General features: G+C 43.7%; 1 protein-coding gene across 4 annotated transcripts in view; it reads left to right on the plus strand.

Annotated features, from left to right (window-relative positions):
* IGSF22 (immunoglobulin superfamily member 22) overlaps nucleotides 1–23,271 on the plus strand; it is a 64,959-nt gene that overhangs the window by 39,083 nt on the left and 2,605 nt on the right. For 3 of the 4 annotated variants that reach the window (XM_061610199.1, XM_061610197.1, XM_061610196.1), the window contains 6 exons: nucleotides 971–1,099; nucleotides 2,814–3,110; nucleotides 5,607–5,695; nucleotides 10,643–10,835; nucleotides 14,770–15,069; nucleotides 19,646–19,972. In XM_061610199.1, the coding sequence (XP_061466183.1) occupies nucleotides 971–1,099; nucleotides 2,814–3,110; nucleotides 5,607–5,695; nucleotides 10,643–10,835; nucleotides 14,770–15,069; nucleotides 19,646–19,972 (1,335 nt within the window). The remainder of the gene's footprint in view (nucleotides 1–970; nucleotides 1,100–2,813; nucleotides 3,111–5,606; nucleotides 5,696–10,642; nucleotides 10,836–14,769; nucleotides 15,070–19,645; nucleotides 19,973–23,271) is intronic. The other variant, XM_061610198.1, reaches the window with a different exon arrangement.

The following is a 23,271-nucleotide window of genomic DNA, read 5'->3' on the forward strand; positions in this document are numbered from 1 at the left end:
ATGCCCCCAAAGTAACAAGTGTCTAAATCTGAGGCCCCCTTTGAGCTTAAGGCCCACCCTCTGATTGGCCCTGAAAATGAGATGTAGAGTTTTAGCCCCTCAAAAACACAGGAGTGTAAAAACTGCCAGGCTCAATCAGACCAAGATGCACATATTGTAGTCCAGCATAAACACAACCTGGAGCACAGTATGTGAGCTCATCCAGCCCTTCCTGTACAACAAAAAGTAAAAGAAAAATTACATAAAGATAAAAAAATATATAGCTAAAAAAAATGGAAAATGGAAATGGACTGCCTTCAAGTCAATCCCGACGTATGGTGGCCCTACGAATAGGGTTTTCATGGTAAGCGGTATCCAGAGGGGGTTTACCATGGCCTTCCTCTGAGGCTGAGAGGCAGTGACTGGCCCAGGGTCACCCAGTGAGCTTCGTGGCTGTGTGGGGATTCGAACCCTGGTCTCCCAGGTCGGAGTCCAACACTCTGACCACTTTACCATGCTGGCTCTCGGCTAAAAAATAAACAGAACAAATACACACACACACATTTGGTTACAGCAAACATAAGATCAAAGCAAGAAGACACAGTAAATCTTCCACAAATATACAATTCATCACACATGACGAAACATTAATTGAAATAATCCGGGGATCATCAACCCTTCTGAGCACAACTGCTCTGTGTTTGCTGCTTTTCTTGTCATTAAATTTCCTGCATGTCAGTTTGCAAGTCTGTGATGCGGAAGTTCACCAGAGTTTGAAACTACGGCAGACTTCTCTGTCAGTGTGCAGCTATGCTTGTGGCCAGCAGGTGGCATCAAAAAGCTGCAAAGCACGCCACAATTATATGAAAGCAAAACATCTTGTCCCCCTTGAATAAAAAGGGTGATGATGACCACTTGAACATTCTTCTAGTTAGCAAAGACCCTCTACTAGTAACTATGTATTCTTTTGTCACCATCTTTCCATTGCTAGATACGAAATGCAAAGTGGATGGCTTATTGGAAGATGCAGAGTATGAGTTCCGTGTCATCGCAGTGAATCGAGCCGGGTCTGGGCAACCCAGCGGTGTTTCAAACTCAGTTGTAGCAAGAGATCCCATCAGTATGTCTCTAACATGAATCTGTTCCTCATTTTCAGTACATATGTTTCAAAATACAAGACACTCTATGTACGCAGAGCAGTGAGATAGACCTCTGCAATCTTGACCTCTGCAACAGTCATTCCCTGTCTGGTTGTTTGCTTGTATAACCAGTTTCATAACACTATAACTTAATTTCAGTATGTAGAAAGGTGGCCCTCTTTTAAATAATACCGAGTGGGCACAGTGGCTGCTGTCTACTTATAAATTATTAGACGAACATATATCATGACCTAAGTCCATGGTCTTCCATGTACTATCTATTCTAGAGGTTCTGAGACTTTCTATCCCCAGCCCCCCCTTGAAATCACTGAAAATTACTGAGGCCCACCAGTCGTAAAATGATGGTTCAGGTGCAGAGCCAGTCACAAAATGGTGGCAGATGGCAGGAGAGTTTGGAATAATCAGGTGGCAATTAGTGAAATAGCTTGCTACTGATCCATCTTCGGAAACCACTAAATTCTTTGCCATAGTCTTTTCCTTGTGGCAAGGAGTTCCATAGCTCAGCTTTCCTCAAGCTGAGAACAGACATTTGCTTTGGAGGTATTGTGATACAGACTCCCCATTTTAGGCAGAATGGGTTGTATTCCATGAAGCCCTACTCAGAGTAGACCCATTGGAATTAATTTACCCAAGTTATTCATATCTATTACCTTCATTGGGTCTACTCTGAGTAGGACTTGTATTGACTACCACCCAATTTGCAGATCCAGAGGCTCTAAGTGATTTTTTTTCTTTCATATTTTCCCCTTCCCACCCCCACATGCCTCTCAAAGTATTTTTATTCATCTCCTGTAATGTCTTCTTCCATTTTCTGTTCACACTCAACTTGTACCTTATCTCTCCACCCCCAAACTGCCACTTTCTTTCATCCCTCCTTTCTGGTCCTTTTACATTCACTTCTTCCTCCTATAACAGCTTTCCTCTCTTATCCCCTCCTTTTTATTCCCAGTTTATTTATTTATTTTAATTAGCTTCTATCTCATTTTCTTATTTCCTTCAGCATCTCCTCTGGCCCATTGCCCTCAGAGGGGAGTGACCTTTTTTTCCCTTTCTCCCCTGAACTTCTCTTTCTCCTACCCACTTTTATTCAGCATGCAAAGAGTTGTTGTTGCTGCTGGCATTGGTCCAACTAAAAGGCTATGGCATGGCTGCTGGGCAGGCAAATGAGAAGGCAATGGGCAGGCTACAGCACTGAGGCCCAACTGAAAGTGGCCCAAGGCCCACCGCTAAGTCCCAGCCCACTGTTTGAGAAACACTCATCTATTCCATTAACATATCCACACGTATGCACAGACATTCTCTCTTCTACAAAGACGCACATCCAGTCTCTCATCTAACCTCCCCCTCCCACCGCAATTAAACTTGAAAAAAAACCCTACTCTTGGAGTCAATAATGCATGTACACACATACATAGCCCCCACCTGAAAGAGATCCGATGGTAGAAAGCATAAGCATCCAGAATCATAAGGAAGTGCCAGGTCTCAGGAAACAGCAGCATAAAAAAGTTGTTAAATAAAAGGAGATTGGAGCAAATTAGTCTTCAAGGTACCGAAGCATCACTGCTCACACCTGAAAGGGTGGACCCGAATGTTGCACCAATGCAGAGTAAATAGGTTTAAAACTATTTATGATGAAAACATGTATTTAATATGGCCATTTTACTATTCTCCCAGAGCCTCCTGGACTGGTGAAGGGTTTGCATGTAGCTGATTCTTCCAACTCCAGCATTTCCTTGGCATGGCAGCAGCCAGATGAAGGTGACCCACCTTCAGGATACATACTGGAGATGCGAGCTGAAGACACCAAGGAATGGTCCAAGTGCACCAAGATCCCAATTTCTGGCACCAGCTACACCGTGGGAGGATTGCAGGAGAGACAGAAATATTTCTTCCGGATTCGAGCAGTGAATGAGGCTGGAGTGGGAGAACCAATCGAATTAAAGGAAGGAGTTCCAGCCATGCCCCCTCCAGGTAATAGTCAAAATGCATAGATTCCAATTTTGCAGTGACTATATTTGCCTCTTTGGTCAAAATGGGAGAAATGCTAGCAAGACCAATCAGTACTGAATGCTGCTGTCCATCACCCTCTGGTTTGGTCACATATTTGCAATGATGATACCATGCCTGACCCTGACTGTAGTGCAGATAGGATGGGTGCATGTGATAGGACAATCCAGCCAGTTGGAAGCACATTGAGAGGTGTCTGAAACAGCTCCAACACAGAGGAATCCACCATGCAGTTCCCGGTGTACGTCAATAATTTTAAAACTCATGTGCAGTGTTTAGCCAACCTGGCACCCTACAGGTGTTCTTTGACTCCAGCTCCCATCATCCCTGGCCACTGGGCATGCTAGCTGGGGCTGATAAGAGCTGGAGTCCAGTGACATCTGGAGGGAACCAGTTTGGCTACCCATTGCAATTCACATCTAATCTCTCTTCACATATTGCAATAAGTTGCCAACTTATCTTGCCATCATCAATTTACTGCTGTTGCTGAAACCTATAGATGGCATGTTCTTGTTGTTGTTGTTGTTGTTTATTACGTTTATATCCTCCCCTTCCTCCCAGAAGGAGCCGAGGACAGCAAACACTAAAAATAAATTTAAAACATCTTAAAAGCAAAACAACTTATAAACATATTTTTTATAAAAAATCTTTTAAAAAAATATCTTAAAAAACAGTTCCAACACAGCTGCAGACTGGGATAAGGTCTCTACTTAAAAGGCTTGTTGAAAGAGGAAGGGCTTTAGTAGGCACCAAAAAGAAAACAGAGATGGCGCCTGTCTAATATTTAAGGGCAGGGAATTCCAAAGGGTAAGTGCGACTACACTAAAGTTCCATTTCCTATGTTGAACGGAACAGACCTCCTGATGAGATGGAATCTGCAGTAGGCCCTCACCTGCAGAGCACAGTGATCGACTGTGATAAGACAGTCTTTCAGGTATCTTGGTCCCAAGCTGTAAAGGGCTTTGTACACCAAAACCAGCACCTTGAACTTAGCCTACTAGCTAATGGGCAGCCAGGTGCTACTCTTTCAGCAGCAGGGGAACATGTTGGCGATATCCTGCCCCAGTGAGCAGTCGCACTGCCACATTTTGCACCAGCTGCAGCTTCCGGAACAACCTCAAGGGCAGTTCTGCATAGCACGCATTACAGTAATCCAGCCTGGAGTGCCTGGAGTAATCTAGTACATGGATAACAGTGATCAGGCTATACCAGTCCAGAAACAGCTGCAGCTGTCTTACTAGCCAAAGCTGGTAAAAGGCACTCCTAGCTTAGGTCACCTGGACCTCTAGCGACAAAGGTGGATCCAGGAGCACCCCCAGACTATGAACCTGCTCTTTCAGAGGGAGTATGACCCCATTCAAAGCAGGCAATTGACCACTTATCTGAACATGGGAATGATTTACCCACAGCACCTCTGTCTTGCTAGGATTCAGAGTCAGTTTATTAGCCCTCATCCAGCCCCCCATGAAATCTAGGCGCTGACCCAGGGCTTGCACAGCCTCTCCCAATTCATATGTTACCAAGAAATAGGGTGGGGTATCATCAACGTACTGTTGACACCTCACCCATATCTCCTGATGACTACTCCCAAGGGCTTCATATACTGTAGATGTTAAACAGCATTGGGGACAAGATGTTGATGTCCTTTTGATATTACAAGTAGCTTTATCTAATTCTGCTGCTGTGCATTTTAAATGCATGGTTAATTAATTTTGAAAAAGTTAATAGTCAACTCTTGTGATGTAGGGTAGACTAAATAATAGAGATTTTCCAAGACCACACAGTGGACTCCATAACTAAGTGCACATGGGAATCTCCCACATCCAATTGCAATATTTAGTCCACAGCACCCCATTCATACCTTCCTTCAGTGGTACTGTCAGCGCAGGACTTTAGGGTAGGAATGAGCTGGAGAGTCCCCAAACACAGCAGGGCTGGATTACCACATTTTGATGTATGTGAAGTAATGCATTTTACTATCAAAAGAGGACCATCTAAGTACCTTTAGGATAAGGAACTTAAAACAGGCAGCTGGGGATCTGGGTAATTTTGCTTGGAAAAATATCCCACAAGAAAAGATACGAGCACCTCCGCCCTATGCCCCACACTCTGATCAAATTTAGAGCCCGCCATGGCTTTTTGTTGTTATGTGCCTTCAAGTCGATCACGATTTATGGTGACCCTAAGAATCAGTGACCATAAAGAGAGAGTAAACATTGGGTCATGTTTCATAAGACTCCTGTGTCTTGTTAAATTTGGCACTGAGCTATACGAGAAGTTATCATGTCAACTCTTGGTTTATATGCATGTGGTTTGAAAACTCTCCCTCAATTAATTTAACGATATAGCACTGAAGAGGCATTATAGGGGCAAGTCAGGCAAATGTGACAAATTGTTTTCACTATCCTCTGTCCCCCCACCCCACATCTCTCTCCATTGTTGTCCTGGTGTGTCTGGTAGCTGCTCCAAAGTTTGATCTGAGTGCCAGGCTGAAGAATCACATGGTTGTTCGTGCTGGGACTGCGCTCTGTATCCATGCCTCCTTTATGGTAAGTTGCCCTTTGCTCTTTGCAGCCAATTCCTCCAGCAAGGAAAATGTGCCTTAAGACTGACATTGTAATTAACACTTTTTTAATCCCCCTTGCGACATTCTCTTCTATAAGCCTGAATTGCTGTTGGATTGAGGGCAGAACCCCTCCAGACTGATTTGTGTGTGTGTGGATGTATTCTGCAATGTGTCATTGATGCAATCATAGTGCATTAGCGGTGGATTTATACTGGAGCATCCACACATCATTTTGCTCTGTTAGTTGTTCTGCAATGCTTCCCCAGTGTTACCGCATTATTGTTGTCTTGAGGGGCACTCTTGCAGTACAGTGCAAAAAAACAGGACAAAACAAAAAGGAACATTTGCTATATAAACAGTTATATGTTTTCAGCAAGACACTAAGAGACATGCAATGACTGGAAACGAAGCATTATGTCCACCCCAAAACTTCTGCAAGCGCAAACAGTATTGAAAGAAAGATTGCATATAACCACTTGGATACCATCATGAGCAGAAATCATCATGAATGCACAATAAAAAGGATGTCTGGAGAAGCCCTAGGCCTTCTAAATGAGAGCTCTGATTAGGTCTATAAAGCAGTGCATGTATGCATGCATGTGTATGATGATATTCCCTTTCCATTTGCTGTTAGTCTAGATAAATCTAGCAGGATCAGTTTGAAGGCCCATAGCTCAGTGATGGGTTACACGTTCTGAATGAAGAAGGCCTCAGGTTTAAATCTTACTGTCTCCAATTAGAAGGATCAGATAGCAGGTGACTGGAAAGAACTCTGCCAGAGGCTCTGGAGAGTTGCTGTCAGTCAGAGTAGTCCATCCTCGGCAAGAGGTACAAATAGCCTGACCTGGTGTAACACAGCTTTCTACCTTCCAAACTACGGATGTCCTCCTCCCCACCTGATGTAATTGCATTTGCTCTTGTTCATTCCTTATAATTTATTTTATTATGTGTATTGACTGATTGATATATAAACTACTTAATACCAGAACAGTTACTAAGTGGTTTACAAAAAGATAACATCTTAAGTGTCAGAGAAACGACTCAGTTGCTTGTCTACCAAGTAGCTGTAAGGTGGATGGATGACTGGAGAGTGTTATGTTATGTTACGTTTTATTTCTAGGCCGCCTTTCGGCCAAATAGGCCCCCAAGGCGGCTTACACACAAATAAAAATACAAATACAAAATGCAAATAAAAACAATACAATTTACACACAAAAAAAATCAAACTAACAAAGTCCTAACATCTCTAAAAAAACAGGAGCAGCAAACCAAAAGCATTCATCTTCCTGGTAAAGGCCAGTCCCTAGAAAAATGTCACTAAGAGCAGGGGTGGGGGGCAAAGGAGGTGGGAAAGCATTCCCCTTGATGGTCCCAGCACAGTCTCATCCCTGCAGCAGCACATCTCAGTCTGCAGCTCCTCCTGATAAGGCCCACTCAGAGGAGTGGGGCAAGGCTGATGGAAATGCTTGCCCCTTGATGGTCCCAGCACAGTCTCATCCCTGCAGCAGCACGTCTCAGTCTGCAGCTCTTCCTGATAAGGCCCAGGCAGAGGGGTGGGGCAAGACAGATAGAAATGCTTGCCCCTTGATGGTCCCAGCACAGTCTCATCCCTGCAGCAGCACGTCTCAGTCTGCAGCTCTTCCTGATAAGGCCCAGGCAGAGGGGTGGGGCAAGACAGATAGAAATGCTTGCCCCTTGATGGTCCCAGCACAGTCTCATCCCTGCAGCAGCACATCTCAGCCTGCAGCTCCTCCTGATAAGGCCCAGGCAGAGGGGTGGGGCAAGACAGATGGAAATGCTTGCCCCTTGATGGTCCCAGCACAGTCTCATCCCTGCAGCAGCACGTCTCAGTCTGCAGCTCTTCCTGATAAGGCCCAGGCAGAGGGGTGGGGCAAGGCAGGTGGAAATGCTTGCCCCTTGATGGTCTGCATTTTGGTCTGCATTTATCCTGACCCCACCCCCTTCCAACTGTGTCCCCAAATGTGCATCCCGTCTTTCCTCTAAGGTACTCAAGGAAACATACATGGTTGCCTTCCCCCTTTCTATCCTCACAACAACCCTCTGAGGTAGATCAGGCTGACAGGCCCAAGGTTATCTAGTGAACTTCATGGCTGACTGGGAATTTGAACCTGGGTCTTCCTTGTCCTAATCCAATAAGCTAACCACTATCCAGGCCTCATACCCACATCCTTACTTATTATCTATATTTATATTATAAGATTGCGTGGGCAACCTCTGTTTTGATTATATTGCTTAGTAAAGCATCAAGAACATTAACCGCATAGAGATTTTTGACATATTAAGCAGTTTAGAAATGCTTTAAATAAATAAACAGTTTGTTGATCTTGTTTAAGAAGGATTTTATTTAATAAACTAGTATGCTGCTTGTCTGCAAATAGTACTCAAGGCAGCTTAACAAATCACAAAATAGAATTAAAATACAAATAGCATAAAATGCTAATTATCAAATAGAGGGCAGCAATCAGATTTTTTTCTTTTAAATACTATTGCACAAACTGAAAGCACATCAGAAATCTAAGCTAGATAATAAACAATAAGATTACACAGCCATATTTAGTGCCAAAATATGATGACACAGTCCAGACTTTGCCTGACCCCCAAATCAGAATACTGACACCAATGTTCTTTCTTTATTATCTCTCTGGTGCCAGGCAAAGTATATCCTGTTTCAGCATGAATTTGGCATTTCCTTTGATTGCTTTTTAATTTTTCATTATCTCACTTAGGTTTCTGGTGTGCTTGTGTCTTGATTTTGGTGCTCTGTTTTTGTGCTGTGGTTTGTTTATTCATATAAAGCATTAGTAGTAATTATCAGCAATAGTAAGCTCTTGCCATACTGTATCAGCTGTGGTATCTCTGAACTTCCAGTAACTCCTTAAGGAAGTACTTCCTGTTCCATTTCCTATTTGCTCATCATCATTGCTAATCCCATTCATGTCTGGATGCTGCCTTAACCATTTTTTAAAATCAACTGCTATGGAAGTATAGAATACTATGTAAAAATTAATACATAGATTGTAGAACACTTTGTTATGCTGGGAAGGGAAGCCAGACTCCTCAAGGGAGCAAGGCCATACCAATACGTGGTATGTTCTGAGCATGCAGGCATAATGAAGGTCAAAGTAGAACTGGAGAGGGATGTCTTGTAAGCCATCTAGGCCAACCCCCAGCTCATTGTAGGAAATCCAGAGACAGAACTTCCCCAAGTGATGGTTGCCTGAAGACATCAACTAGGGAAAGACCATCACCCCTCTAGGAATTGATTCCGTTGTTGAACTGCTCTTACTCTCAAAATTTTTCTCCTGATGTTCAGCCAAAACCTACCCACATATAACTTAAGCCCATTAGATCTAGTCCTGCCCTGTAGGGCAGCAGAGAACAAGTATTTGCCATCTTCTGTGTGGCAGCCCTTCAGGTATTGGAAGAGTATCAATTTGTCCCCCTCTCAGCCTTCTCTTCTTGAGGCTAAACAAACCCAGTTCCTTCAACCACAGGACTTGTTCTCCACATCTCTGGTCATCTTCATTGCCCTCCTCTGAACTCATTCCTGTTTGTCTGTGATTACAGCCTTCTAAAAATGTGGTGTCCAGACCTGGTCATAGTACTCCAGATGAGGTCTGACTAGAATTATGTAAAGCAGAGCCATTGCGTCTCTTGACTGGGGAACTATGGTTCTATTAATGCAGTCTAAAATCACACATGCCTTTTTATTTTATTTTTGCAGCTGCAAAATACACATTATGTTAAATGAATGTTTGCTTTTAACATGTCTGGGGTTTTTTAAAAAGCAGCTGGGGGTGGGTGGCACGACCAGGATCACAACATATGGAGATGGGAAATTTAACCCTTTCCCCTGTGCTATGTTGGTGATGACACACATACACACACAACTGATATTGGCCACAGAAGGAAATGTTGTCATTGGTGCCAATAGCAGCGCAGGAGGCAAGGGACGAATGTTTAGGACTGCTGTGTGGGGGAAAATATTTTTTAAAAATCTGTGGTTGTGCCTTACATGGCTTTTATTTAAAAACAAAACAGACACATTAAACATTATCAGGCATTCAATGTAAAGTGTGATTTGGCCTTGAGAGATCTTGTAGGAAATCTGCCAGAACTAGAAATAATTACTAGGAGAGAGATAGTATGGATGCTTTTCTGTTAAAGTAATCACAGTAATGCAGCAAAATACTGATTGGGATGCCAGACTAATCAGTGCTTTCTAAACCTTGTAATCTTCTCCTCTCTGCTGAAATCTGTGCCATGAAGCATTATCGAGGGGATCAGGCAGTGCTGATAAGAGTGGTTTATTTGATGGGGATTCAGTAAGATCCTTAGGTTTTACCCTGGGTGATCTTTATGACTGAAAAGTTATCTGTGGTGTGTGTGCGTGGGTTTCTGCTGCTGTTATTTCTTACAGAATCATAGGACTTGGAAGAAATAACTTAGCAAAAGTTTGCTTCACACGGCTATTTTACTGCAACTATCTCAGAATGTCCTCCTTCCTACAGTTTTGAGGATTGACAACCGAGAAAATCACCTGTCCCTTGAAGTCAGAGGGAGCTAATGTGGCACCCTCCAGATGTTGGAGTCCAAATCGCATTATCCCTGCCCATCAACCATGTTGGGTGGGGCTAAAGGGAGCTGAAGTTCAACAGAATCTGGAGGTCCACACCCCAAGCTGTAACACTACCAGTTAAGTGGGAGAAGAAGGATCAGCCATGGCTTTTCCTGCCCATTTCTTCCCCATTTCTTCAATCTGCTCTTTGCCCTACCAGCTGTGGTGGTCCTTCCAAATGTGCCACACTGCAGATTTAAGAGTCAGATTAAAGACAGAGTGAAGAGCAGCTGGGAAAAGCTACATCACCTGCTTAGGTTTGACATATTTGGCATGTTTTGTTTCTGGCAGGGCTCCCCTCCGCCAACTGTGGCATGGCAAAAGGATGGGCTTACCACAAAGGGGAGAGAGAGCATCACTAAAGGCAAGAACCACTCCCAGTTTCTCATCAGCAGGACCAAACGCTCAGATTCTGGACTCTACCGGATTGTGCTCAGCAATGACTACGGAGAAGTCCACTATGACATTCATGTGCGAGTGACAGGTATGGGAGTATGTCTTAAGGGCTTGGGATGGGCTATGTGAGACTGAGCTTGTACAGCTCTGTTTCCACCTGTGTCACCATAGAGGAAAAGGACAGCATGGGGTGCACTGTGTACATAAGCACAAGATGCCACATGTTCCCACATCAGGGCAGGAGATGACTTGGCCACAGTACTCCATGCTCTGGTAACTTCCAGATTAGATTACTGTAATATGTTCTATGTGGGGCTGCCCTTGAAGACAACTCAGAAACTTCAACTGGTCCAAATTACTGGCTGGGGTTCCCTTTACATCTCTTATCACCTTTGCTTTAAAACAGCTGCATTGCTTGCCAGTTAATTTCCAGGCACAATTTAAGGTGCTCATGCTAGCGTTTAAGTTCCTAAACAAATTGGGTCCAAAATATCTGAAAAACCACCTCCTTCCCTACAGACTCTCTCGGGTGTTGAACTCAGCAAAGGGCGGACTTTTGGTAGTTCCACCACCCTTGGAAGCTTGGATGGTGGTTGCCCAGGAGAGGGCATTCTCTAGGGTGGCCTCTAAGTTGTGGAACTCCCTCCCCACTGAAGTGCATCTGGCAACTTCGCTGTACAGTTTTAGGTGAATGCTGAAGATGCACCACTTTATCCTTGCCTTGGACACCTGAGACATGTATTTTTAGGACCCACCCTATTTAGGGATTTTAGATTGTTTTTAACTTGTGTTTAATGTCATATGTTAACATTGGGTATGAAGGGTGGGTGATAAATGATGATGATAATAATAATAATTGTATGCAAGACCATCCCTGCTTATTGGGAGGATTTTTCTTGAATTTCTTGGTTGGCAGGCACTGGACCGCCACGCTGTAGGCAGCTCATGCAGATGTGCCCTCAGTCCAAGGGTTAAGGGAGTGCCGTGTTCCTTTCTACAATAAGGATTTGCTCATAATAATACATGGGAGGAATAAAGTCAGGAACAAGGGAAATATGGGAAGGTGCAGCAGTTCTTGAATGTGTGTGTTATTGCTGAAACGGATTCCTGTATTCTTCTATATTAAGGGATGTCACCCAGTCAAACCAAACTTACAGAGCAATCCTGTGGTGGTGGTGAGATTCTGTGGCAGAGCTATCACCACTTCCAAAGCCCTTCTGGATTACTGCAGCCAGGCCATGAGATGGAAGTAACCTTTCCCTGCCTTTTCGCAACCTGTTCCTCCCCCTCCCCCATGCACACCTAGACCCTTGGCCTGACATGATGACTAAATACCCCCCAAATGACCTAGTTATGCCCCAACTGGGAAATGTGTGCCTGCAGAAGTTTTCATGGGTTTACTGGGGGGGGGGACTCAGGTGACATGAATGCCATCCATTGACTGGCCTGCCTTTCCAATGGCAGAATGGCACTTAGACCACATTCGATGGCCCCTCAGCAGGCCTTCCACCAGCTTTAGGATTGTGACACCCAAATGATAGATTAGGCAATGAAGTTTAATCAGTTAACTGATCACCTCTGCATAAATTTGTATATGTCTTAAAATAACTGAATGAAAAAAGCATGTTTTGTTTCTTGATGATGCACACAAACATCACATCAGGCACATCTTAGAAGAAGCATTCTCTCCTGGGGGCGGGGATGGAGGAGAGAACCAGAGAGATACAGGAATAATTCTGAAGGGCTTGTGATGGGATGAGTGTGTGAAACCGAGACTGTACGCCACCCCATCTAAGCTGGTGTCAGTTACAATTTGCAATTGCTTATTTATTTATAGACCACCTTTCATTTAAAATCACAAGGTGGTATAGAGTAAAAGATACATTAAAATTGCAATGCAAATAAAACAGCAACCAATAGGCCAAGGCAGACATAAAATCCATATAAATATAGCCAGCTGGTACCAATGGCCAGCAAAAGTATAAGAAAATAAATGATATATTTTTTTTTGCAAGTGCTGAAATTACATCATTGCTGGTGTTTGCCTTAGTTCAGAGGGGAGGGGATTCCATAGACAGGGCACCACAACTGAAAAGACTCTTTTCCTGATCACTGTGAGCTGAATTTCAGATTGTGCAACGGCCAGGAGGGCCTCATCAGACCAGGCAAGTCAATACGGAAGAAGCCGCACCCTCTTGTAGTCTGGTCCCAAGTTGTTTAGGCCTGTATAAGTCAGAACTATAACCTTTGTAAGTCAGAGTTAGAACTGCAAATCTTCTCTTAGAAATCATTTTTTAAAATCTTTTGCCTAACTAACCAGGTACGTTCTTCTAATCTAACAACATTTTGCAGCTGATATTACTTTCTCAGAATAAACATGAGAGATAGGAGTGATTCCTGAGAGTGCACCTTTCTCCCCTAAATGTAACTTGGGGAACAGCCTTAAGAAAGATAAACTGAAATGAGCCAATGCATTCAGTACAACTGGTATATCATGCTGAAAATTTCAGATTCTGACCAAGATAGTAAACCTAAATATTATTGACCACATAATTGTTAAGTGCTAATCGAAGTGAGCAATCCAATCATTTTTCAGTGAACTAGGTCTTTGTCTTCTTTCTTTCTTAATCTGGAACACAGGAAGCTGCTTATACCAAGTCAGACCGTTAGTCCCAGCTCTAGCTGACTAGCAGCAGCTCTCCAGGGCTTCAGACAGGGGTCATTCCTAGCCCTACTTGGAGTTGCCAGGGCTTGAACCTGGAACCTTCTGCATGCAAAGCAGATGCTCTATCACTGAGCTACACCCTTCCCCAAATACGAAATTATTTGTATGTATAGCCCACCCTTCACCAAATGGTCCTAGGAAAGTTACAAACATGTTACAATTAGACAACAATGGACTGCCTTCAAGTCAATCCTGACTTATGGCGACCCTATGAATAGGGTTTTCATGGTAAGCGGTACTCAGAGGGGGTTTACCATTGCCTCCCTCTGAGGCTGAGAGGCAGTGACTGGCCCAAGGTCACCCATTGAGCTTCATGGCTGTGTGGGGATTCGAACCCTAGCCTCCCAGGTCGTAGTCCAACACTCTAACCATTACACCACACTGGCTTACAAACAGAACAAGTACAATTTACATTAAAATCATAAAATAAAACCATGCAGCAACCAGTGACACCATAACAAAACAGCAGCCCAGAACAGCAGTTTACAGCAATGCAGGAAGAGGGAAGACATTCATTCATTGAAAGGCCCAGGTAAAGCGGCATTTGGCTTTAATAAGTACTTTTCAACCCTAGCTATTGCTCTGTTCTCTTGTGGCTTTTGTGACACTATATCGCAAATAGGGTTGCCAGGTTCATGGCCTGAGACTGATCCTGTATCTTTAGGAGAAGAGAAAGTCAGCCAAGTGCAGGTGTTCTTGCTACTCTGTAATGGGAAAAACCACAAGGTGGAATTCTCCCTTCCCCAGATACAGAATACCGCTTGGTTGCCAGGCCCAGCCTCCAAGAGGTCTTCTATATCTTTAAAAGTTGTGCAGGGGGAAGGGAGAATTCCACCTTGTGGTTTTTCTCATTACAATGTTGCAAGAACACCTGCACTTGGCTGACTTTCTCTTCTCAGGATCAGTCTCAGGCCAAGAAGCTGGCAACCCTAGTCACGAATGCTGAGGAGAGTGTTTCTCCTGATGAGTCATGGGTATTGAGGTAGATGAGGAATGAAAACCAGAGTCTGATGACTGAATTAGCTTAGCTGATCAACAATTTAAGAAGCAGCACTGATGTCAACAGTAGATTGCAAGATCATATAGTGCAGGCAACATTTGTCTTTCTTGGGAAAAAGAAATAGATGGATAATTTGCCACCCCATTTGGCTTAGCTTTTCAAGCAAAGACCCTCATGGGGATACTAAAAAAGCATGGCTCTGTCTATCCTTCCAATGAGAGATGCTGATTCCAAAATAAAGGATGGATGTCCATAAATAAAGATGAAACACTGACATCCTCAGTATTTCTGTCTTAGACTTCCCAAGGCCTCCTACTGACCTGCACCTGTATGAGGAGGTGCCAAACACTGTATCACTGAAATGGAAACACTCTCCAGATGTAAAGGAGGATGGAAGTGGCCATTACGTCATCCTGAAACGTGACACTAGTACAGCCACTTGGTTCACGGCAGCAGAGACAGTTTACAGCAACAAGTACACTGTCACGGGCCTCCTTCCTGGCAGGAAATATTTCTTCCGAGTCATTGCCCGCAATGAAATTGGTGACAGTGATCCTCTAGATTCAAAGGATCCCTGGCATATCAACAAAGACAAAGGTGAGCATGCATGTCTATATAAGTGCCGTAGTCAAATAGTGCTTTCATTGTTTCTCTCAGCAGATTGATTCTCAGTTTGTTATTTTGCCATGGGCTTTCTGAAGCTGGAAATGGGCAGAGAGCTGAATGTGTAGGTGTTTTAAGAGAGCTGTTTTAGAGATGCTGCTGAAGTTCATAACTAAGTGGTTTGGAGTAGGAATTTGTCCAGCTCAGAATGCTTAGATATCTTACGAAATGAAGGTAATTTCTCCAGAAAGGTCTTCTCCAGTTCAGAATGTGAAATTAGATTCTGCACATGCGCCGTTAAGCATTCAGGCTGGCCGCAATGCCTTGTAGGTGCATGTGCAAATGTTTTTTAATGGTCCAATGAGACATGTGGAAACCCTCACTGGGCACTGAAACAAAGAGCTCATCCACACAGCAATTTAGTGTGGTGCTACTTGCATCCCCTTGTAATTTGCATGGTTCACATGACGTTGCAGGCAAGCAGAAGCTATCACACAGTTTCCCCCTTTAAATCCTTATTGAACCAATCTGCTGATAATGCAAAAAGGAAAGGAAAAAACATCTCGGCTGTGCGGTGTTCCTCCTTGTAGGTGGTTTCCTTCTATTTTTTTTTTAGCGGGTGGGCTCTCTTATGACCTATTGCCTGCTCCCTCTCTCTCTCTGCTGCCCACAAAAGCTGCTGCAGCCGCTGCCTACTTTGCCTTTCAGTCACTCCCCACCTGTCCTCCTTTCACTCAGGTTTGGGCAATGGAGAAGGGGAGGGGGGGTCTAGTCATAGTCCAACACCTTAACCACTACACCACACTGGTTCTCTTATTGTTAACTGTATTATATATATATATTCATATGTTTTAATGGTTTTTGTGTTTTTATTTACTGTGCATGATGGCATTGTTAGCTGCCCTGAGTGCCCCATTGTGGGGTAGAAAGGCGGAATAGAAATATTTTAAACAAATAAAGTATCCCCTTTTAAATAAGCACTCATGGACTACAGTGATGTTCATGGCCAGACCACCCAGCCAAGCAGCCTTTTCTCTTTTAAAGAGCACTTTCAACTGTTTCTTGCAAATCTTTTATGTGGTTGCTGTTTTTCATTCAAAGCTATAACCTCTTGTTTCTGGATGGTTTTGTTTTGGGAAGAGAGGGGTGGCTGAATTTCAAAGCAGCTTTTAGCTATGCTTGGTGTGTGTGTTCCAATCATGCATTTCTGATCATATCTGTGGGCAAGGGCACCATCAGCATACATGGCACCAATATTATAAACTGGGTGCAAGCTCTTGTGAAACTGGCAAGCTCTTCCCGTAGTTCTCTGAGAAATCTCATAAATATATGGCCAATTCAGAATTGAGTCCAAGGGAGTTCCCCCTTCACTAGTTGAAAGTGATTTGATGGCAGAACCATGTGTGTTATGCCAAGATAATGGGAAAGCAGGGGCTGGAGACACACTTACATGGGATCATCATGAGGAGGAAGGAAGGGTTCTTAACCTCTCCTTTGTCTGCAGATTCACTACTGCAAATCCCGCCCGCCAGATTGTTTTTTATCCAGCAGGGCTTGCTTCTGGTTTTAGAATGGGAGAATCGTTGAGTAGGGAAGGGGCTGAGCACTCACAACAGAAAAAGAGTTTACTAATCAGGGAAGAATTAGTATACACAGGCTGGTGGCATGACTTGGCATAGTTGGGACCTGCCTCATGGGGAATCTCTGCTATAGTGCTGCCCACTGAAGTACAGAGCTAAGCACTGGCTCAGCTCCCATAGTAAGTGCTGACCAGGTAAACAGGTCTGCAGAGAGGGGATGAGGTGAGTGACTGGCAGAAGTGCAAGCAGCTGTGCCACACCACATGGGGGATCCAGTAGCAACAGCAGTGCCCCATGTTAGCACTGGGAAGGGCCAATCAGTGGCACCATGCTGAAAGTCCACCAAAGTCTGGTGCTGGCATAGAGTTGCTGATACATGAGCAGCAATTAGACTCTTAAATACTGGGCAGGGGAGGGGGTTGGATATCAGTTGTCTCCAGGCACCATATCCTTCCAAAAAGTTTCTTAATGTGCCTAGTTATTTATCAGTGGAAGGGTGGAGTAATATTTGCCATGCATTTATTTTTGCTTTCTTATCTGATGTTAAGTTCCTCTGAATGAATGTTTTAAAAACTCAATGGAAACAGCTAGGAAGTTAGCTTGTATGTGCTGGATCTGACAGAGGATCCATCTAGTCCAACATTCAGTTTCCCACAGTGGCTGAAGAGATGTTTCCAAGACAGTGACGATCTCGCCTCAGTTGTTCACGCTCTGGTAACCTCTAGACTGGACTACTGTAATGCACTTTACGTAGGGCTGCCCTTGAAGACCGTTCGGAAACTTCAGCTAGTGCAAAATGCGGCAGCCAGGTTGTTAACGAGGACCCGCTGGTCTGAGCATATAACACCTGTCCTGGCCCGCCTGCACTGGCTGCCTATTTGTTTCCGAGCCAGATTCAAGGTGCTGGTTTTGACCTATAAAGCCTTACACGGTGTGGGACCACAATACCTTGTGGAACGCCTCTCCCGCTATGAACCTACCCGTTCACTTCGTTCAATATCCAAGGCCCTCCTCCGGGTACCAACTCATCAGGATGCCCGGAGGATTGTTATTAGATCTAGGGCCTTTTCTGTAGTGGCCCCCGAACTGTGGAACAGCCTACCTGTGGAGATACGCCTGGCGCCTTCGGTACTTTCTTTTAGGCGCCAGGTTAAGACCTGGCTATACTCCCAGGCATTTTAATGTTCAATGTGTTTCATTTAATTTTTTTTTCCGTTTAACTTGTTGCTGATTTTATTGTAATTTTATTGTAATATTGTATTTTAATCTTGTTTTGTTCACCGCCCAGAGAGCTATTAGCTATGGGCGGTTTAAAAATGAAATAAAATAAATAAATAAATAAATAAGAAGCCCATAAATAGTACATGAAGGTGACAGTGCCTACTGTTATACCTCTAAACCTGGAGGTTTCATACAGCCATTGCGGCTACAAGCCATTCAAAGCCCTATCCCCTATTTATTTGCCAAATCCTCTTTTGAAAACACCTAAGCCAGTGACTTAGCAAATTCCATTAGGATAATAATAATAATAATAATAATAATAATAATAATAATAATAATAATAATAATAAAAGAGCTATAGCACAGTGGGGAGGAGAGCCTGGATGGGAGTCCAGAGTCTGTGAGTTCAAATCTCCGCTCGTGTTTCCTGGGTGTCAAGGGCCAGCTAAAGATCACCCCCACAGTGAGTGGCTCAGGGGTTACGTGCCCTGCCACCTGTGCAGCTGTGGCAAGCTGAGCAGGCCCTAGCTAGCTGGGGAGGACTAGCCTCAGAGAGGGGCAATGGTAAACCCTCTCTGAATACCGCTTATCAGGAAATCCCTATTCATAGGGTAGCCATAAGTCGGAATTGACTTGAAGGCAGTCCATTTCCAGTGTGGTGTAGTGGTTAAGGTGCCAGACTATGACCTGTGAGACCAGGGTTCAAAGCTCCACACAGCCATGAAGCTCACTGGGTGACCTTGGGCCAGTCACTGCCTCTCAGCCTCAGAGGAAGGCAATGGTAAACCACCTCTGAAAACTGCTTACCATGAAAACCCTATTCACAGGGTCGCCATAAGCCGGCTTCGACTTGAAGGCAGTCCATTTCTATTGTGTGGAAGTACTTTCTTTTGACTGTCAATGAAATCTACTGCCAATCAAATTCACAGGATGACTTCCAAGTTTTTCTCCATTGAACCACACTGGTTAATCTCGCTTAATTTACTATTTACTATTTACATTTATTATGTTCAGTAAAACCTTTTTCTTAAAGAGCTCTATATCATGTATATGCCGAAGATTAAAGCATTTGTAAATCAGCTATTACCCAAGCAAACTATATTATGTCTCCCTTTTGTATCGTACAAAAGCTATAAGGACAAGACATAGGACCTCTTAAAAATCTTATGACACAGTCACATTAATGAACATTTGAAGAAAAATGTAGATCTTGGATCTTCTTTCACTTAACTTACTGCAAGTTAAGTTTGCCAGAGCTATCTTTGAAAAAGTTAGGCACTGAGTTCTGTGGCCTTCCAATATTAGGATGAGGGCATTCAAGAATAAAGGACAGAATAAATGTCTGAGAGCAACTGAAGCCAGCGTGACATATCTCTAAAGTTTTGCATGTCTATGGAGTTTTGGAATTATTGTTTTCCAGCCCATGACTTTGCCTTCTAAGGATGAAGTGTCTCAGTTCCTAAAAGAGAACTGGAGATCAGTAAGAAACAAATAGTTATGACAATCAAATGTATTGCAGCATTTAAGGCAGTCCACAGCCATGTCAAGTGTTCAAGTCTTGCACTTCTTTATTTATAGAAGTATAATAGCACAATTTAAAAAATAAAAATACAAACAATTATTAAGGTGACTGGCTAATCAAAAACAAAAAATAAACAGCTGCAAAGGCAGATTGTATCAGCATATCATTCAGGCACAACCAAACATGTATATCTGACTGGGAGCAAACATATTTAGAGCTAGTATTGATCACAGTATTCCTTCAACAGAACTTTTCAATTTCAAGATAAAGGAATATCATGAACGAGACTGGCGCCAGGCTCCCCGTTTCATTACCCCACTGAAGAACCACGCAGTACGCCGAGGACATGACTGTACCATGAGCTGCGCTTTCTTGGGAAATCCCCGTCCTGTGGTTACATTGTACAAGGGCCAAGTCGACATCACGGCCAATTCTAAATTCTGGTACAACTCAACCAGCGGTGTCTGCACACTGATGATCCCCACTTGCACTGCCAAGGACAGTGGAGAGTACTCCATATTGATTCAGAATGAGCTTGGGCAGGAAAAATGCAGTGGCACGTTGACAGTATATGGTAAGTTGAATTTGTTCCTTGATTAATTAATAGTACCAGCTTTTTAGTGTAACTGTGCACTAAAATATGCCAAACGATATGGCTCCTCGCCAGACTGGTATGGTATTGCGGATGTATTCTGCAACATGTTCTCAGCACAATGATCTTGCATTAGTGGTGAATTTATTCTGCTTTCTTAGTTTTCCAATGTTTCTCTCATGCTGTCCAGAAGGGCTATAGCACAACAAAAGTAGGACAAAAAAAACCCCACACAAACCAAAGCATTTGTGGTATGACAGATTATGGGATTTCAGCAGCAAGTTACAGGATATACATTAACTGGAAATGAAGCGCCCCAAAATTTTTGCAGGCACAAACAATATTGAAAGCAGATTGCATATGGCTACCCCAATAACATTCTGAGCACAAATACTCATGAATGCACCATAAAAAATATGTCTAGAGTGTTGAAGTGTGTGTGTTGTTGCATGAAACAGCATACGTTACGTTGGAGTTAAGTTGCTCAAGAAACTTCTCAGATGCATTAGATCAGGTTAAGAGTCTTTTATTAAGACATTATGGCTTAAGGCTTTAAGATCCCCCCCTCTAGGAGAGAAGTTCTCAGTTCAAAGACATTACACAGAAGACACAGCTCAACACAGATAACTGCTAGAACTCTCCCAGTCTATCTTGATGCTGCCATGACAACGGCCTTGGCTATCCGTTCCCAGACTGGGCAAAGACATAACTTCTCTTAGCTACAGATTTCCACACTTTCAGACTTGATGGAAAAACACTCAGTGACAGTGTGGTTCAATGGTCAACAATTCCCCCTTTTTCCCATCATGTCTGTAACTCATTACAACAATAACAACAATACATTTCTCCAATACATCTTGCAATACAGCTTACATTTCAGTACAGTTCAGAACATCTCTGTACATTTAGCTAACACTTTATTCAATCAAACTTTGACTGTACTCATGTCAAATACAAAGTGTCAGGATCCATGTCCACCAGTTTATGCATTCCAGGACTGGTTATTACACCCACAGTATATCTTTCTGGCGGTTTCCCTATGTTTACTCTTGTAGAACGTCTTAATGGCACTAGGGCTTCTGCTCTCTCTGCCCCCCCATCTGTGCTTGTGCTTGGCACAGCCTGCGCAGGAGGTTCCATTTCCTCAGCCTTATGTTTCTTTGATCTTCGTTTCCCACAAATGAGCTCATTTAACGCATCTCTGAGAGGAATATGTGTGCCCTCCACCTTTATGTCTGGATTTGGCTTAAATGTTTGTGATTGTGTGTCATCTGACCCTGTAAGAACAACTGTTTCCCTTTGATCCCAAGGTTTTTCTGAGACTTTAATGCTTCTGCTCAGAATTAACTGCTGTGTTTCTGGACACCAAACTCTGAAATATGCATTCTGAAATCCCAAAACAAAACCTTGCTGCGCCCTCGGTGCAAGCTTGCCCCTCCTTTTTCCCTGTGGAATGTGTACCCGGCTGCTTTGCACTCTCTTAGGCATTAACCTGATTGCATTACATGAAGATTCCATGTGAGCAGTAAATACTGACTGTGTGCCTTTTACAGCTGTCTTTTTACAGCTCTGGCGGTCATTCCCTTTCCGCCCCATTAAACTCAAAGCATCAGCACACTTCACACCCATGGTCATTCTAAACTGCCCCTGTGTCATGAATCCCTGGCAGACAACTTTGCCTCTTCTCTGCACAAAACATTTTCCTCTATCAAATGTTACACAATACCAAGAATTCACCAGTTTTCTGACTGACAACATGTTATGAGCTAATTCTGGAACAAACAAACATTCTGAAAGTATTCCCAGTTTATCAAATCTCACCAGTCCTCGGGCTTCCACGCTCTTCTGCGATCCATCAGCTAGTTGCACAAAATCCCGCACATTTTCTGAAGTGTAAAACAAACTTCTGTCTTTAATTAATATATGGCTTGCCCCGCTGTCAACAATCCAGTTAACAGGTGCTAAATCTTGAGACTTCTGTTTACAAACAAAGTTCACACTTCCCTGCTTCAAGCCTCCGTCCCTGGAGTTTCGCTTGACTGCACAGTCTTTCTGGAGATGCCCACGAGCCCCACAGGCATAACAAGCCTTCAGCCGTTGCTGTTCTTGCTTGTTTTCCTGTCTGCTGCTGCTTTCTTCTTTCAGCTTGGCTCTTTGCTTTTCCTCAGCACTTTTCGCCTCTTGTCTCCGCTGCCATTCCTGGGTCAGCTTTTCCTCAATAAACGCAACGTTCAGACCTCCGTCAGGCATGGCTTCGAAAGCCATGACCATATTATTCCAAGTCCCATCGAGCGAAGCCAAGATCAGATAGGTCTTCTGAAGTTCAGAGTGTTCGACGCCTCGGTCCGTCAGCTCAGCAAACAAACGTCTGAATTCCGTGAGATGCTCACTCATTTCGCACTCACCCGTGAAGCGCATCTGGTAAAGCTTCCGTGCCAAACACAATCTAGATCCCGCAGTCTGTTGCACATGAATGCCTTCCAACACGTCCCACATCTGTTTGGCGTTTATAACATCTCTCACGTGTAGAAGTTGAGAGTCTGATAGAGCCAGAAGTATAAAAGCTTGCGCCTTCTGATCTCTACGCGTCCAGGCCGCGGTCAGTACCGCCGGAGAGGGTCCATTTATAATGTCCCATAAATCCTCTTTTATCAGCAAAGCCCGCATCCTCGGCTTCCAGCTGCCATAATTCTTTTCCGTCAATCTTTCCATTGGCAAGCCTCCCCCAGACAGGTTTACAGCCATGTTGCTCACCTCTGTCTGGTACAATCAATCAAGCTGCCCTCTGGAACTCCGTCTGCCGTTCAGACCAGCAACTTACTCCCGTGTAATGCGCTGTGGATCTGGGCCCATAACCCCTGTTGAAGTGTGTGCGTTGTTGCGTGAAACAGCATACGTTACGTTGGAGTTAAGTTGCTCAAGAAACTTCTCAGATGCATTAGATCAGGTTAAGAGTCTTTTATTAAGACATTATGGCTTAAGGCTTTAAGATCCCCCCCTCTAGGAGAGAAGTTCTCAGTTCAAAGACATTACACAGAAGACACAGCTCAACACAGATAACTGCTAGAACTCTCCCAGTCTATCTTGATGCTGCCATGACAACGGCCTTGGCTATCCGTTCCCAGACTGGGCAAAGACATAACTTCTCTTAGCTACAGATTTCCACACTTTCAGACTTGATGGAAAAACACTCAGTGACAGTGTGGTTCAATGGTCAACATAGAGGCCCAACATGTATCTAAACTAAAAGAACTAATTCTGCTCAAGTTGGTACTTTTTTA

The sequence above is a fragment of the Rhineura floridana genome, chromosome 2 (genome assembly GCF_030035675.1).
Source record: "Rhineura floridana isolate rRhiFlo1 chromosome 2, rRhiFlo1.hap2, whole genome shotgun sequence".
In the NCBI taxonomy this organism is placed as follows: Eukaryota; Metazoa; Chordata; class Lepidosauria; order Squamata; family Rhineuridae; genus Rhineura; species Rhineura floridana.